Source organism: Mastigoproctus giganteus, chromosome 5, assembly GCF_048544385.1.
Source record: "Mastigoproctus giganteus isolate SK-2022 chromosome 5, ASM4854438v1, whole genome shotgun sequence".
Classification (NCBI taxonomy): Eukaryota; Metazoa; Arthropoda; class Arachnida; order Uropygi; family Thelyphonidae; genus Mastigoproctus; species Mastigoproctus giganteus.
This window is the reverse complement of record NC_143579.1, coordinates 81,727,364-81,746,194: the sequence shown is the minus strand read 5'-3', so window position 1 is coordinate 81,746,194 and position 18,831 is coordinate 81,727,364. Positions and strand designations below refer to the sequence as shown.

The window sequence follows — 18,831 nt, the reverse complement described above, 5'->3', positions numbered from 1 at the left end:
TACGCTCCTAGGGCTATATGTAGTGCATTATGGTGTATAGGATCTAACCATCTTAAGGCACTGAGTCTTGCAGAGCTGTAAATTGGTACTCCGTAATTGAGTCTGGATCTTATCAAGGTTCTATACAGATGTAACAAAGCGTACCTGTCTGCTCCCCACGTCGTTGCAGATATGACTCTCAGGATATTAAATTTCTTTAGACAGTTTGTTCTAAGGCGTTTTATATGATCTAAAAAGGTAAATTTCTTATCAAGGGTTAGGTCCAAGAAAAGTTGTGCTGGATGTTATTGGGATTAGTTGTTCTCCTAGCTTTAGTTCTGGGTCTGGGTGTAAGTTTCTTTTCCGACAAAAGTCTAACTGTTTTTTGACATTCCAACTGTCTTTTGCTAAGAGAGTCGGAAGCCATTGTTTTGGGTCCATGCTATTACTTTATTAATTGTTGATTGCAGTTGGCATTCTATTGTTCACATATTTTGTGAGTGACAAGAAAAGCTGAAATCATCAACATAAAGTGCTGCATCTATGGTACTCGGTATTTGTTTAGCTATTGAGTTGATTTTTATGGCAAACAGGATAGCATTGAGTACTGATCCCTGTGGCACTCCTTCTTCTTGTTTAAAGACCTGCGAGTGTGGTTAATATCCTAACTTGGAAAGTTCGTTGTTGCAAAGAATTTCGGATATACAGTGGAACTTCTCTATTACGAACTTCTATTTAACGAATTTTTTCACCAAACTTTGCACCTTGAAACGAAATTACATGTAAAATTAACCCCATATAACGAAGTGTTAGTCTCTCTATAACGAATTTTTAAAAAAATTAGTAAAAGCATTTTTGAAGATTTTCAAGCATTTACTAAACAGCCACTCAAATATACTGCTTCCTTCCCTCCGAAATTTCGCATTAGCATCTGGAATTAAATAATCATATTTTTAGTGAACACTTGTGGCCATTGATGCCCATAGGAGGGTCTTTGTTTCATTTTTGTTACAGTTATTAAACCAAATGGGTTTTCTTAAAAGTGGTCATAAACTTTACAATAAATAGGGTAGATTTGTAAATTGATGATGGCTCAGGGGAAAGCGAAATTCGTTGCGGTAAACCTTTAGCATGCTGCGGCGGCAATACACAGAATGCTACCATAGTCAGTTTTTAGTAATGCCTACTGAGTGACATTCGCTTCTCACCTCAACTGTACCACATGACCTTCATGTCAATCATTATATGATATGTCTGTTCTCGTCTAACTGAACCCCCAATAGATGGTTTTCATGAATTTCCCCCCCCCCCGTTCATCATCAATCACATAGGCTATATGCTCTTGTTTTTTTTTTTTCTGAAAAGTAACATAGAGCATACGTTAATCATAAATTTTCTTTCATGTATATATGAATGAAAGCAGAATAAAAGAAATTCACAAAGTCGTATATTTCTTCAAAGTGAGTGATACTTTTGAACTGGCAAGCGAACGTCATTGAGTAGGCGGTACCTGTACTAACAGTTCACTATATGGCCAGCGCAGCGAAGTTTGCTGTGTATGTATCGGCTACAGCTGCAGTCCAGTAATTTTTACAATTGCAAAAACCATGCCGAAGAGAAAGTGTTTAAGTATTAATGATAAAGGCAAAGATTGTTATGATATTGACCACGGTTTTAAGAAAAAAGATGTTGCGGAGAAATATGGCATATCTGCAAGCAGTTTATCTACGATTTTAAAAATCGAGAATCAATTTTAAATGCAATTGAAGGAGGAGCAGACAAGAAGCGAATTAAGTTGTGTATATATGAAGATGTTGATAAAGCTGTTCTAAAATGGTTGCAAATGATATGTGAAAAGAACATCCCAATATTGGGGCTAATAATTAAGTAACAAGCTCTGAAATTTGCACAGTCCCTTGGACATACAGAATTTAATGCGAGCACAGGGTGGCTAGATAAATTTAAGAAGCGCCACAGAATTGTGGAAAAGGTTATTTGTGGAGAAAGTGTTAATGTAAGTGCAGAAGATTGCAACAGTTGGAGGAACAATACCTTAAAGAAGATTTCGGAAGAATATGAGCGTAAGGATGTTTCTAATGCTGATGAAATTGGTTTATTCTTTAAATGTTTACTGAATAGAACACTTGCTTTTAAGGATGATAAATGTTTTGGCGGAAAACAAAGCAAAGAAAGAATCACTGTGCTAGTTGGAGCAAATATGACAGGAAGTGAAAAATTAAGACTTTTAGTCATCGGAATATCAAAAAAAGATGTTTTAGAGGCACAAAATCTTTGGAAGTTGACTACACCTTTTAATAAAAAAGCATGGATGAAAAGTGATATTTTTGAAGAATGGATATTAAAACTAGACAAGCGTATAACAAAAGAAAAAAGGAAAATCGTGTTGGTAACTGACAGCTGTCCGGTACATCCTGCCAATATTTCTGCCAAACTTAAAAGTGGGAAGTTGTTTTTACCACCAAACGTAACGTCAAAACTCCAGCCAATGGACCAAGGAATTATTAAAAATTTTAAATTTCATTATCGAAAGAGAATAATAATGAAGATTGTCAATGCGTTATCAGAAAATAGAAACTTGGAGGTTACAATTAACCTTAGAGATTGCATCTCTGAACTGGCAAAAGTTTTGACAAATGATGTCACTGAATACACGCGTACTTAGTGCAATCTTGTTCAGATTACGAACCTAAGGGGGCATAAATTCAAATTAAGAAAAGACAGATGTGCGGAATTGTGTGTGTGTGTGTGTGTGTGTGTGTGTGTGTGTGTGTGTGTGTGTGTGTGTGTGTGTGTGTGTGTGTAGAATAGATGTGCAGAAATTTGCCTTTAGCCAGCGGGTGGTTAATTGCTGGAACAAACTTCCATCTGTTGTTGTGGAAGTTGATAGTTTGAATAAATTTAAGGAGGAACTGGACAGGCATTTGGAGGGAATGGTGTGATTTTTTTTGGCTGATGCTGCATAAGCTCATACACATGCCACTACTACTACTACTACATTATTCAAAATTGTTTTTCGAAAGCGGGATTTGCATTTAATACAGAAGTCTAACAACGACTGGATGAACAAGATGAACTGCCCCTTTCACAAATGAAAAACTTTTGGACATTATTAGAATCGTCTGGAAACATTGAAAATGAAATAACAGTGGATAGTTATGTTTATGTAGATTACAGCAGAACATCCAAATGAAGATGAAATACTGCTGAACAGTGTTAGACGCGACCATGATCACGAAGAAATTAACGATGACGCTGAAGACGCATCAGAACAACCCGTAGAAAAGCCAACTCGCGATGAAATGATTAATGCTTTAAAATGGTTCATATGGGTCTTCAGTTTTGTGAAAATGTTCCTGATAACGTTTTCAATGCTCTGAATAAATGTGAGGTTTTCTTTGAGAATCAGACAATTTTTAATTGTACTGTGCAAACGAAAATTACAGATTTTTTTTAATTTGTGATACTTACCGGCGAAAATTGTGTAAACGTAATTTTAATAAGTATGTTTTTGAAATAAAATACATTAAAAATAAATGTAGATTCGTTTTCATTTTCTAATTAGATAACCCCCCCTCAGGGGCTCACATCTTAATTAAAAAGATATTCTCTGTATAAAGAAATTTCTCTATAACGAATTTTTTCGCCAGATTTATCGAATTCGTTATAGGGAAGTTCGACTGTATATTGGAAGATGTCCTCTCATTCCAAAGTTATAAATGTCTAAGTATTCCATATCTCCATGCAGTGTCATATGCCTTTTCTAGATCAAAACATATCATTACTAGATGTTTCTTATGAAAGCATTTTTTATGTTGTTTTCTGCTTTAATCATTAAGTCTAAAGTGGACCTGTTCTTTCTGAAACCACATTCAGCTGTATTTAGTAAGTTATGGGTTTCTAAAAACCACATTAGTCAGGCATTTATCATTTTTTCAAGTATTTTTCCAAGGCAGCTAGTTAAGGCTATTGGACAATAGTGGTTCGGATTTGTGAGATCATTATTTGGTTTTGGAAAGGCTAATACTAAGGCATGATGCCACTGATTCGGAAAGGAATTTTCTAGGTATATCCTGTTATACAACAAGAGTAATGATATCAATGATTTCTCATCTAATTGTTGTACCATCATGTATATTATTTCATCCGGACCTGCTGCACTTTGCCTCGTCTCTGAAATGGCTTTATGAAGTTCTCTGAGAGTGAAAGGTTGGTTATATGATTCTTTACTTTTACTGGAGAAATTTAATTTATGTTTCTGTATTTGTCTTATGTCTTTGGAAAGTTGGTTCATAGGAGCTACTGCTTAATATTTTTTTCAAATGTCCTACCAAGAGCATTGGCTATGTCTTCAGGCTTTGATATATCTTTTCCATTTAATTTTATAAAAGGAGGAGAAATTCTTTGGCATTTGTTGTTTATTTTATTTATTTTGTCCCAAAATAATTACTGTTTTTCTAGTAATTGTAGATGCAAAACGAATCCAAGATTCTTTTTTACTGATCTTAGTAATGCATCTGACATTTGCCCCTTTTTTTTTTTTTTTTTTTAATTGAATCAGTTTAGTTGTGGTAGGGTATCTTCGGAAATTATTCCATGCCTTGATTTTCTCTCGTTTTACTAGAGCACATTCATCGTTCCACCACGGCTTTGGATGTATAGGAAACATTGAAGAGGTTTTTGATATTGTTAGTTTTGCAATATGGAGGAGTTTATCAGTTACATATTTCACTGCAGTGGCAATTGAAACCTGTTGGATATGCTGCTCTTCTAATATGGCCAGCTGCTTATATATTGCCCAGTTTGCCTTATCTAATCTCCACTTTGCAGTTCTTTCTGGTTGACAAGGGCTCAGTTCGTTTAAAGTAATCTTTACTGGAAAATGATCGCTACCTAGTGGATTTACCTCAGGGGCTCACATCTGGTGAGTATGGGTTTGGCACACCCAGGGTCCTGAGTTGGATATCATCATTCTTCCCTTTCTTGGTGATTCCCTTTTATCTCTCTCTCTCTCTCTCTCTCTCTCTTTTAGGGTAACTGGGGAATTTTTTTTTTTTTTTTTTTGGCTGTTGCAGCATAAGCCTCAGGTTTCCTTGCACCATATAGCTAATAATAATAATAATAATAATAATAATTACTGTGAGCTGCCCACTCCAGTAGAGGGTATAATGATGGAGTGCATATAGAAAGGTCTATTGCTGTGCTAGTTCCTGTGGATAGACATATATATGTGGGTGTCCCATCATTTAAGAGAGTTAGGTTGAGCTTATCTAGTAGTTTTTCTAGAATTTGACCTCTTTTATCTATGTTTACATTTCCCCACATAGGATGATGGCCATTCATATCTCCCATGATACATAAAGGAGGGGGTAGTTGGGCTATCAGGTCTTCTAGTTCTGTATAATTTTTAATTATATCTTGGTTTTGTGGCAGGTACATGGAGGCAACTGTTACATGAAAGTTTACTAGTAAAATAATAAGAGGAGTTTACCTCAATATAGCACGTAGAACACTTCCGTGTGATACCATCCAGAAATTAAAACGAAAAAATTGACAACTTACCGGTACATTACAGTAAAATATAAAGAATTAAATAATCAATTTAACACAATTAAAAGAATCTAACAAAAATATTCAAAACGATTTTCCTTCCTCAAATTCAAAAATCGTTTTGAATATTTTCGTTAGATTCTTTTAATTGTGTTAATTTGATTTTTAATTGTTTTAAATTGATTTGAATTGTGTTAAATTGATTATTTAATTATTTATATTTTACTCTAATGTACCAGTAAGTTGTCAATTTTTTCGCTTTTTCCGTTTTAATTTCTGGCGGGTATCACACGGAAGTGTTCTACGTACTATATTGAGGTAAAAACTCCTCTTATTATTTTACTAATATTATTATCAAGGTAGAACATACTGAGTATTACAGCTCTGATTCATACTATCTAATGAAAGTTTACTGCAATGCGTACTGCTATGACCTCTAAATTGGTTTGCAAGGGAACCTGTTGGGTAGATATACTGGAATTTAATAAGATTGCTACTCCATCATGTGCTGCACTGTTGGTAATCCTGTCCTTTCTGTATATATTGTAATGTTTTAGTGTTATTTTATTCTGAGGTTTAAGATATGTTTCTAGACTAATCAGATTGTACTGCGATAGGAGATCGTGGATATCTTGAAAATTGCTGCGGAATCTTCTACAGTTCCAATGTAAAAATGTATTCATTATTTGGTTTTGTTAGCATTTTCAGCTTGTTTTCTTGAAGTTGTTTGCTTAGGCTCTGTTTTTTTTGTTTTCCTTTTTTTAGGGAAGTATGGCTTTCCGGTATCCATCTCCTCTTCCCTTGCAAAAATTTCAAGTATTGTTTATTCCGTCTGATTCTTTTCTTCTACTTCCATGTTGTCCATTTTATTCCCATTTACTTCAGTGGTTCTATCTTGTTTTGTGGATTTGCTGGTTTCTCTAGTTGGTGGTATCATAATGGGTGTGTTTATTGCGTGTAATGTTTTTTGTTTTGGTTCAATGAGCAGTGAGCATGCCAAACCTGAAATGGACTTTTTTGGTGGGATCATTACTTCTGTCTGTGTTTCTATTGTTTTATAAGTTTGTGTTATTTGTGCATAAGATGGTCTATTTGTTCTTTGTGGTTGTTTTGTTCTTTTATCTTCTTGATATGTTACATTGTTTTCCACTTTATATTTCTGTATTCTCTTTTCTCTCTTCACATTCTTTCGAGTAGGCATTATGTTCTCCTCTGCAGTTGGGACATCTTGAATTTTGTGCTTTACGGTCTTGTTGGGTATGTTCTTGTGACCCATATTTGCACATATAGCAAAACTTCTGCATACTGCTTGAGAATGTCTGTACTTCTGACACTTAAAACATCGGACAAGGTTTGCAATGTATGGTCTCAGTGGGCAGTTTAGATATCCAGCTTTTACAGTTTTTGGTGGTTTTGGAGTGTTGAAGGTCAGAATTATATTCCTTGTTGGGATAATTTCTCCATCTCTTTTAATTGTTATTCTTTTGACTTGAATAACCTCCTTGATCTTTCAGCTCTTCTTTGATTTCATCTTCAGGAACATTGAGGAGGTCCCATTCAGTAATTACTCCTCTCGAGATATTCAGGGTGGAACGGGGAGTAACTGTTATTGGAATATCTCCAAACGTTTTTGCTTTCATTAGATGCTCAGCTTGTTTTTGGTTTGTCATGTCTACTAGCAGATCCCCTGATCTGCTAGTAGAGATGACAGTCTTCTGACTGTTTTAGGGGAACTAACTATGCTTTCGAGAGTTTTTTTGGATTCGAAATGGTGACAAACTTCCTATGGATTGTTTGTTCTTGGAATGAATAATTAAGAACAACGATGCAACTAGAGGGAGTGTCTCTGTCTTTTGTCGCTTAGCTCTACCTGAACCCATTTCGTCTAATTTTCTGTTAGTTTGAGTAGCAGAAACATGGTCTGTGCTTGCCATGTTTGCTCCTTTTGGCTCTTGGCTGGAAGACTTTTCCACTAAGATTTTTGGCCCCACCACGGAGAGGGTGGGGCCTCCTAGCAGTGCCGCTAGGAGGCCAAGCGGTTGAAGTGTTAGTTGGTTAGTGATACTAAAAATATATGAAAAAGGAAAAGAAAGGTGAATTTCCTTTCTCCGTTCTGACTTGTAGTTTTCAAGTATGGAACTGTTTTTAAATAAAACTGTTGAGAGAAAGACAGGAACTTAAAACTAACGTTATTCACTTATCAAGAGCACTATAAGTCGCAGTAATGTTGCTTGGCCTCGAAAAACGCTTGGAACCTGGGGTCATGTATGTAGTTAAACTTATGGGTAAACTATCATATATTTACACCGATATTATATAGTAAATTTCTACCCATAACATATTATGCCTTGTGCATTTAGTCTTCAACATATTATCATTATCTTCCCCATTTGGCATCTCTCATATTGTGGAATTAATTTTGCAACCGTGATGGCATGTCTGCATTATCAGGGTACCTGCCCGCCCACTGATAGGTGAGCCAACAAACTTCGAAATGTGTCTGGGTGGTGGTGCCCACTGAGAATAAATAACAGTAGTCTTCTCTACTAGAGAAGCATTATTTATATGAAGTAGTGCAATACCTGGTATCTCGTTGTGAAGGTAGCCACAATACAAGATAAAATCTAAACGATGCCATTACACTACGTATGTAGTTAAACTTATGGGTAAACTATGGTGTATTTACACCAATATTCTATAAACAGAATTCGGCTAAGGTAAAGAAAGCCTGCACGAGAAGCACCCAAAAGTTCGATGAAATTTACTGGTAAAAGTACTTTGCCGTAACGGCATTTGTATTGTTGGCTTGCTCGGTAAACAGATGGTGGGTGTTATCGGTCTGGTGTAGAAATTGAATCCCACAGGAGCTTGAAACCCTCCCGAAGTGGAGGGGGGAGTAATCTGACCTTTTTTTCTTTAGAATCACTAATTGAATTAACTAATTGAATCATGAACAGAGTCATATTGGAAGTTCTGGCGTGATAAAAAATGTTTGTAACATAGTTTCACTGGTAAACTTTTTTGAAAATTGCCGTGCTTCTCGTGTGGGCTTCCTTTGCCTTTTTTTTTTTTTTTTTAATAAACAATTTATCCACTAGTCCACCAGTGATTCTAAAGAAAAAAGGTCAGGTTACCCCCTCCACTTCAGGAGGATTTCAATCTCCCATGGGATTCAATTTCTACTCCTGACCGATAACACCCACCGTCTGTTTACTGAGTGAGCAACAATACAAATGCCGTTATGGCAAAGTACTTTTGCTGGTCAATTTCATCGAAATTTTGCGTGCTTCTCTTGCAGGCTTTCTTTACCTTCGCCCAGAATTCTAATATATATAGCAGACTGAAACACTCATGAAGCATTTCAGTTACACTTCACAAAATACCATTAATATCAATTCAGTGAATTTATATATATACCTGTAAAAAATCTCTTATAAAATTATTTGCTTTTTTAGAATTAGGTCCTGGAACTTCATATAAAGGCAATTCTTGTCCTACAGTATATATGGTTTCAACTTCTCTGATGTAGTAGCTGAAAAAAATACAGAATAAAAAAATATAAGAGAAAAAATACTAAAATGTAGAAAAACAATGCATGATATACATAATTTCTTTCACACAATAAGACCATAATTATTAATATAAATGATTGAAGCCTTTAATTCAGTTTATATAATAGGATCATTTTTGAAGAATCAGCTTTTAAAATAATTTTTTGCATAATTTTAAATTATAATTTATAGTCCATGGAGTTTTGAAAAGTTTAGAGAGTTAAAAAAATTATAACATATATATTAAATTAACAAATGTTAATCATTTCTTAGAAAATCAAATATCTTTTAAAAGCCTGATTGACAACCAGCATTTACAATTTTATTACCTTTGATTTTTTATGATATCCATACGTTATGTATTTAACTATTTATGTGATATACTCATAATTGGTTTGATATTTGTATTTTACCGATTTAAGTACATTTAGAAGAAATAATAAGTTTATAATAATAATAAATGCATAATAAGAACAGGCTATGCTCCTCCAATATTCCCACTCTCTTTTTCTAACAAAAAGCAATAAATGATAACATTAAAGCTTTTGCAACAAAGGTTTTTATGAGAATGCTATATATTCTGAAAAAGGCCTCTGAGGTTGGGAAAATTCATATTTTAGCATTAAATCAGCTCACACACCAACCATAAGAATAAGTATTTACTGTAACTAAAATATTTACATATTAAAATAAAATATATCTTTACAAAAACTGCTGTTATATTAAATTAAAATATATACATGTAAAAAACATTAAAACTGTGATAAAATCCTTGAGATAAAATATAGTTGGTCGTAGACTTACGACCGACTTCTGTTCTGACTGACCGGTCGTAAGTCGATCTGGTCGTATGTCGGCCATATATTTATTAACAGTATTTTTTAACCTTTCTAATCTTTTTATCATCTTTATAAATTATTTTTATAATCTTTTAAATTTTTATCATCTTTTATTTTTCATTTTAAATACAGCAATGTTTTTATCTTTTACTTAGCGATACTGTACTAGGCGTAGAAACGAAGGTATCTCTCTCTATGAGCTTAAATTCAAACGTTCTCTACATTTTAATTGGTTTATTATTCGTACTGTTTATAAAAAAAAAAAAAAAAAAACTACAATCTATAATTATATTGTACATAATGTGAAAAATAATACTGTGCATAATGTACTGTAAACACTAAAATTAATGTAAAAATTAATACAAATGAAATTTACAAAATTAATTTTTAATCTTTGCTTGTGCTGGGTTGTGCATCGTCAGGGTCATGTTCTTGGGTTGAGGTAGGAGATGTTTATTTATAGAGACATTATGCAAAGCAAATTTTTTTTTAAAACGCTTAAACCACCCAGTACTAGCCTGAAAATCTTCAGCGTAATCGTCTCCGGGGCGTGATTTTAAACTCTGAAAAACAAACTTCTAGCCTTTGCTTGCACTGTGTGAAGGCTCATGGGTGTATTTTTTTTTTGTATTAAATCTTCCATCCACATAAACAACAATTTCTCCATTTCATGGATGGGTTCTTGTCGTTGTTTGGTTAAAATTGTAGACATAATAGGCGCAGTATCGTCGATACCATGGAATGTGATAATTTCAAGTCACGTGCTATCCTATTCACTTTCTTTCCGCTTTCATACTGCTGGATAATTTTCGTTTTATACTCTGAATCAATAGTTTTCCTTGACTTCTTAGCTGACGTATATGTAGATGAAGACATTTTCCTTTTACTAAACATATTATGCGTATTTCAGTGGAATTTTAATTAATACACCACACGCAACAGATGCTTAATAGCGACTGGGTGTATGTGAGAGAGAGAGAGAGCGACTGAGTGTATGTGCCTGGTGCTGTCCTCAGGCCTGCCGTCATCGACGTGCCTCCTCACCTGGGTTATGGGTGTCCTCAGTAGTGATTTCCTGATTTATTATTAATTTATTCATTATTTATTATATATATATATTTTTTGTGGTCATAAGTGCGGCCGGTCGTAAGTCGCATAGATCGTAAGTCGACGACCAAGTGTACACTAAAATAAACCGGATTAAAAGCGATAAAAATGATAAAAATCTCTGGAGCGTTCGGAAGCATCGGCTTCCTTCCTCAGCAGTAACAAAACTTCCTGCAGCACGTCCATATATAACAGGCTCACGGTACCTATACACGTGGTGCAGTCGGCGCATGGTCTGAACTGGAAGCGGAAACAGCTCGGGAACGTGTTAAGCAAAACCGTTCATCCGTACTTAGGATGATAGTTTCAAACAGAGGATGCATACGCATACCTCTGTCCCTATTCATAATATTGTGGTCGGATGAACAGATTTGTAGGCTCTCGAGCCATTTACGGTTCCAGAACCCATGCGCTCGATCCATGATAACCGCATCCTCTGGGGAAATTTGATGCTGCTTCTCCCAAAAATGTTCAGCCACAGCTTTTTTTTTTTTTCTTTGGTAGTTATTGGCGCATCGGCTTCTGTGGCCATAATGCACCTCCCAAGGTTTTTGCAGTACTTTGATCCAAGCCCGAGGCGGGATTTGAACCCGCGACCTTTGGGTTCCCAGGAAGGCGCTTTACCCACCCAGCTAGCCCAGTCGGCTCGGCCACAGCAGACTTATTGTAATCAGCAGTTACAATAACCGCTGATTACAATAAGTCTGCTGTGGCCGAACATTTTTGGGAGAAGCAGCATCAAATTTCCCCAGAGGATGCGGTTATCGTGTATAGGTACCGTGAGCCTGTTATATATGGACGTGCTGCAGGAAGTTTTGTTACTGCTGAGGGAGGAAGCCGATGCTTCCGAAAGCTCCAGAGATTTTTATCATTTTTATCGCTTTTAATTTATCTCAAGGATTTTATCACAGTTTTAATGTTTTTTACATGTATATAATTTAATTTAATATAATAGCAGTTTTTGTAAATATTTATTTTATTTTAATATGTAAATATTTTAGTTACAGTAAATACTTATTCTTATGGTTGGTGTGTGAGCTGATTTAATGCTAAAATATGCTATATATTGCTGAACTGCTGTATATTGGCCTTTTGTCTCAAGAAACAGAAGGAGAAAAAGGACTATTTGAAGTGATGGCTAACTTTACATGGACTGAATTCAGAATCCATCTACTGCAACTGTATATTACTGTGATAAGATACGGTTGCAGTAGATGGTACATACTATTTACTGAGGTGATATATTTCACCACAGATGTGATTTTGGGTCAGTGATAGCAAGGTGCAAGGTTGACTGATGTAAGTTAGGGGGATGAAAGTAGCGAGTCCCTTGGCACACTGATAACTTTGGTCACAGTACACTGATTCTTATGACACTAGATGTAATATTTGTCAGGCATAATAATAATATTCATATTGAAAATATAAAATTTATATTGAACAGCAAACATCCCAACCATTGTTTTCCCCCCAAACAAAATCTGTGCGTGTTAATCTAAGAAGTACAGAGATGATGTCTTTAAACCAAACTGAAGTTCAAGAACAACTTTCCCCATTGAAAAAAAAAAAAAAAAAAAGTTGTTGATTAGGCAAAATTTTAACTTAAAAACAGTATTACCTGGCCCAATTTTAAAATTCAATTCAAAAATTTCAGTATGACAAAAAAATGCCCGGATAACAAATAGCCTAAACCTTGCCTGCTGCATTTTAATCGAAACACCCTGTAGGTTTTTATATATATATATTACTTACACATACACAATAAAATTTTATTTAATTGACTATACATCCAATATCTACTAAACTTTAAAGAAATATATAGCCTCAGAGATTTTTGGAATGTTACAAAAATGCAATGATCTGAAATAAAAAAAAATTATAATACTGTATTTTACTGCTCTTACTAGTACAATAAATTCTGCCATGTCATATAATTGAAGTGGAAACTTTGAGTGAAGTTTAAATGAAGTTCAGAGCACGCTCGAGTACTTGAATAGAGAGATTCCAATAGCCCCTACTGATGTCTAGCCTAGTCATTAGGCTTATGGAAATTGATGATGAGGAAAAGCATGGCACATTGGCACTTACTTTACTGTGAAAATACTTTAACTGATGGTTAATACCAATCAGATTGATGAATTTATATCACTGAATTCTATATAGTCGCAGTCTGTGATTTCCAAAGTCTGTTAAATCAAGAGTTTACTGTATACAGAATTTTTAAGGAATAATTATATAATGATCACTCATAATAATTCCAATTAATATACAATCTGATGAAAGACAGAATAATTCGAAAAAAATATAAAATAATAAATAGAGGTTAAAACTTACACAAAAATGTATATTTAAAATAATATAAAATACAATACACTGATAAAATGATAAAGCAAAATTAAAAGTGATAAAATTATGGAATTAAAATAAAATACTAAAGCACACTGCAACTTTCATATGGCAACTGCCTTCTTTTGTAAACAGTAAAATTTATTGCTGGCACAATCTCAATAACAGCATGAGCATAGCTCAGTATGTACTAATGAAACAATAACAATTGTCTACCACATAACACTATTATCTATCAATTAAGACTTCAAGACAATGACTATTCAGTGCTTGAAATGTTTTATCACCATCTCCGTCTGTTATACCTATTGGATGTAAAAAGTCATTATCATGGTACATATCAGTCTTCCTGGATAAAATCTGGTACAAATCAGGCTTTCCATTTACTACCTGCCCCCCTTCTTGCTGATAAATCTTTAGCACTAGCTAGAGTAAGAGCCAATTTTCTCCACTACTTGCTTGCTTGTAACCATCAATCTACCATCCTCTTGGTCTCCAACTAGGCCTACTGCCATTAATTTTTGCCTTAAATATCTGCTTAGTAAGTAATAATCTCCCTTCTCCATCCTTTCTAAATGCCCATACCATTTTAAGTTGTCTATACTTAGATTAAATATTTCTTATCCCATGATTTTTCATATTTCCTCACTTGTAATATGAATTCCCATTGCTTTCACCTGTTAGTTACATTTATTTATTATTTTTTATTTTTTTTTTTTTCCAAATGTCATTTTTGACAGTTTGAAAAAAATATATAAAATAATAAAAAAATAGCTATGCTTCTTTTTTCTTTCTATGCTTCATGGGTTAAAATGGGCCTAAACAGTGTTTAATACACAGTTAATTTGTCTTTTGGATAATTTTGCTCCAAATGCATTTCATTAACAGGCATTCAACATTCATTGCTTTACTTTTTCTACCAGTTATTTCAAGTTAAATAAAACCCATTGTTACTTTCTTTGTTAAAATAATCACTACATCTATTTATATATTGCTTTATTTGATTTTATCAACTTCTTCTGGATCTAAATTCCATGAAAACTGTTCAATTTCAGCTTGCTTTTATGAATTCAAATTAGCAAGTGAGATCTGATTTTTTAAAGCTATTTTCCTGCTGTCAATGTCTTTAAATTTATCTAGTATATGCTTACAACTAACTATAGAAAGTTTATAATAGAAGCACAATAAAGGTGGCAGTATACACTAGAAAAATTAAGACAATTTATACATTAACAGAGATACTGTTTTGAAAAATCCCTCCAAGCATGGATCTATGTATTCCACCCCCCCCTCAAAAGCTGACATATGAAAAATGTAGATCTACAGATATATTCCTGAAAGTGTTAAAGAACTGAATGCTGTTCTGAGGGGATACATTAGAGCTCAAAATGATTCAACCAAATGATACATGCTTTTACCTTTGATATTTTAGCCATCACATGCAAAAGCCACTAAATTCATATTAAATTAAGAAAGTAGTTACATGAATTTCTATGTATATATCTATATTCTTTCAAAACAAGTTTACACTGCAGATTTTTTTTTTCCCTAATGAAACAGCAAAATAAAAACTTACTGTTGACGAGTACGGATTATAATGAAATCAGTATCTGGTACTTCATGCTCATATATAGGGGATCGGAATAAGTTGTTTTCAAAAGCTTGTAAGCTTTGACCAGGAGACAAAGAACCCAGAAAAGGTGAAGTATGAGCATATGCTGTTTCTCCATATTTGTAGTCTGGGGCTCCAGTATCCTTACCAGGTTTCTGCAAGGGGGAAAAGTCAAATGAAAAACACTTGTAATGTTATATTTACACAGGATCTTTTAGAAACAACTGATACTATTTGTTAGTGTTTTCCTCCTGTGTGAACACAGCAACAGTCCTCGCTTTTACTGATGCAACTAGAGAGAGAAAGAGAGAGAGAGAGAGAGAGAGAGAGAGAGAGAGAGAGAGAGAGAGAGAGAGAGAGAGAGAGAGAGATCACTTCATTATGCAGCGCTGAAGAATTCAACATTACATTTTGTGCATTCAGTGGTATGCATGAAATGTAATGTAATGTTAATAATTTTCTTGAAAGTAACTCCACTGTTACAATACAGTGTAATATTTGGTGACATTTTTCATGTTTGCACCACACCCTCCAGCAACATAATCCAGTTATGGGGGAGTCTATTTTAAAACGAGCAGTGTGTGATACACAAAGCCACCAGGAACTCCACGTACTGCAGATATGAAAATGAAGAGCAAGGTTGTTTGTCTGTTGAATAGAGATTGAGATGATCCATTGAGTCTTGTGAATGCAATGTTTGTCAGAAGCTATTATGTCTGTATACAAAGCTTGTCAGAAGCTACCACGTCTGTATGCAATGTTTGTCAGAAGCTACCACGTCTGTATGCAATGTTTGTCAATCTACCAAGAGGTACACTGTTCATGCACAAAGGTTTCACCCTTACAAAATGACTATTGTTATGGAATTATAGCACAGACATTAATTGAACTTGAAAAGAGCTGTTTATGAGTGAAACACATTTTCATTTGAATGGTGATATAAACAAACAGAATTATCACTATAGGGCTACTGATAATCCTCTAGTTCATGAACTGCTCCACTTCATTCACCGAAGGTATAGCTAAATGGTCAAATCAATGAAGAATGCTACTCTGATATCACTTGGGAGGTGGAGGAGTCCATCCAGTGTGAACAGTGACAACACAGATTACATGTGGTATCAATATGATGGAGCAAAATCTCATACAGCAAAAGCAAGTATCAATGTTTTAGGAGAAATCTTTCCAGACAGGCTTATTTCTTACATTGGGATGTGCCATGGCCATCTTGTTCTCTTGAGTTTTTCTTATAAGAATACCTCAAAAGCTTTGTGTAAGCAACTAACCCACAATTTAATAAAGGGCTCAATGGGTATATTCACGAAGAAATTGCTGATATAAATAAACAAATGTCAAGATATCATGAACTTCAATCGATGTGTCTACATGTGTATGAAATTGGAAGTGACAATTCTTGCTTTCAATATTTGAAGATAAAATCCCAAAATGTGAAACAGATATAGGTAAAAGTTTGTTTCTATATTTTTACATTAAAAAAAAACTATTTAGTAAGAAAATGCATCAGTTCAGTAGTTTCTGATGGTGTGTGAGTGAAGGTTTTTTTCCGTATTTACAGTATTTAGCACTTTATGTAAATAACTAAGATATTTAGTAATCACAATCAGTTATCCAATCATATAACACCAGAGACAAAAATCACACTTTTTGTCTCTAGTTTTATAAAGACAAAAAAAAAAAAAAAAAAGAAGGTAAATATGGAAAACATGATAATACCATCAAATATCCTGACTGATAAATTTAATCCTCAGATTGGCCATTAACCGAAGAAATGCATCAGAGCTGATTGCACAGGGTGGACATTTCTCTTCAGGCTTTTGCAGTGCTTCAGTGACAAAGAAATTTGTTAGGTCTGGAACTGCCTAATGTTATTCATGAACAAGACTAGTGACTCAATGAAAATGAGTGATGGCTAACTTCGAGTTTCTGGGTTTCAAAATTTTATAAAAAGAGTAATATGTGAATCAGATATATCAAAATAATAATAATAATCCGTGCAAGACCCATGGATTGCACCAGGGAAAATTAGTCAGCCGAAACTAGCTGCTACAGACTGTTACAGAGATCAAAGCCATGACAGAGGGAGATACCTATAAATACCTGGGGATGATGCAGGCTCAGCAGTTACAGCACAAGGAAATCAAGGCCTGCCTTACCAAAATATACCATCAGAGACTCAGAAGCCTGCTGAAAGTAAAGCTGAACATGGAGAACGCAGTTAAAGCATAAAAAACTATGCAGCCCCAGTGCTAACATACTCCTTCGGGGTCATAGATTGGACTAACATTGAGCTGAAGAATATCATGAGAAAGACAAGGACAGCGATGACCAAGAGCTGTCAACACTACCCAAAGTCAGCCATGGAGAGACCGACCATAGCTTGGAAAGAGGAAGGAAGGAAGGGGCTTAATAGCCCTCATCAAGAAACAGAAAAACGGCGATAGTGAACCTGAAAGATTACTTCCAGAAACACGCAGCAGCACTCTATCAGGCCAAAAGGAAGAAACACAGCAATATACCTCACTGAATTAAGGAGTCTCCTTCTGCCCAGATGGCATAAACGAAGCTAGAAAGATGGGAAAAGAAGACACTCTATGGCAGACACTGTAACAACCTTCATCAAGATCACATAGATAAAATTGCTTCCAATGCATGGCTCGCAAGCAGGATGCACTTTTCCGAGACAGAAGGATTCATGCTCGCCCTCCAAGACCAGGTAACCAACACTGGGAAATATAGAAAATACATCGCCAAGGAGCCCAAGTGTCAGATAACACATGTTGACGATGCCACTTGGCCTCAGAATTGATCCAACACATCACTGCAGGATGCAAGGTGATAAATCCAGACTGAGTACATTTGTAGACATGACCAGGTAGCCAGGATAATACATCAGAAGCTAGCAAAGAAATATCAGTTGATCAAAGAAAGTGTACCATATTACGAGTATGATTCCCAGACAGTACTAGAGACCCCCAACCTGTACTGGGACCATGCCATAATAACGGACAAGACATAACTCTTGTCGACAAGAAGGAAAAGACTACCTATCTGAGTGACATAGCAGTGCCCAACCTGGCAACCTCCATAAAACATGAGGAAAAAAATCAGGAAGTACACGAACCTAAGACATCAAAGAGATGTGACATATGCAACAAGTAATGACCATCCTGATCAGCATATCAACCACCAGTATGATGCCAAAGACCTGACACAACAGCCTAGCAGCAACAGGTCTCCCAGCGAACACCTACAAGGAACTCCAGAAAGTCGCAATCCTGAATACCTGTATGATAGTCAGAGAGTTCTTCGACCAACAGTAACACCAGACATAACAACCACCCTATGTTCTTGATAAGAGAAATAATATAAGAGCAACAATAATAATAACAAAAATTTATTTATCCCTACTTTATGTTACACTCTTTTGGGAGATAACAGCAAAAAGGGAGGCAGAGCACATAAGCAAAAGGCTTTTTAGGGGATGTTCCCTTAGAAAAACACATGAATATCAATAAAAATAGACAGTTCTGAAATTGTACTGGTAAAGTTCAACAGATAAGATATAAATAAATTGGAATTTTTTGTACATTTTATAGAAGACTTCATAAAACACCACTACTTATAATTGCATTGTGAACATTTTAAAATTAGAATTATGAAAGAAAAACAATCAGTTGTCTCCACAGAAATTTACAAACAATTTGCCAACTGCTTCTTTTAACATTTTTATATTATTTCCATATTGGTATTGCACTTTCTCTCTGTTTTTAAAATCCAGGAATTGAGTGGAACACAATTTAAATCAGAC

At 34.9% G+C, this 18,831-nt stretch overlaps 1 protein-coding gene across 1 annotated transcript in view; it reads right to left on the bottom strand.

Moving 5' to 3' along the window:
* The window catches only part of Taf1 (TATA-box binding protein associated factor 1), an 818,869-nt gene that overhangs the window by 471,419 nt on the left and 328,619 nt on the right, over positions 1–18,831 (bottom strand). The window contains exons 16-17 of the mRNA XM_090374096.1: positions 14,967–15,157; positions 8,965–9,079 (exon numbers count right to left, since the gene is read on the bottom strand). Of these exons, the coding sequence (XP_090230222.1) occupies positions 8,965–9,079; positions 14,967–15,157 (306 nt within the window). The remainder of the gene's footprint in view (positions 1–8,964; positions 9,080–14,966; positions 15,158–18,831) is intronic.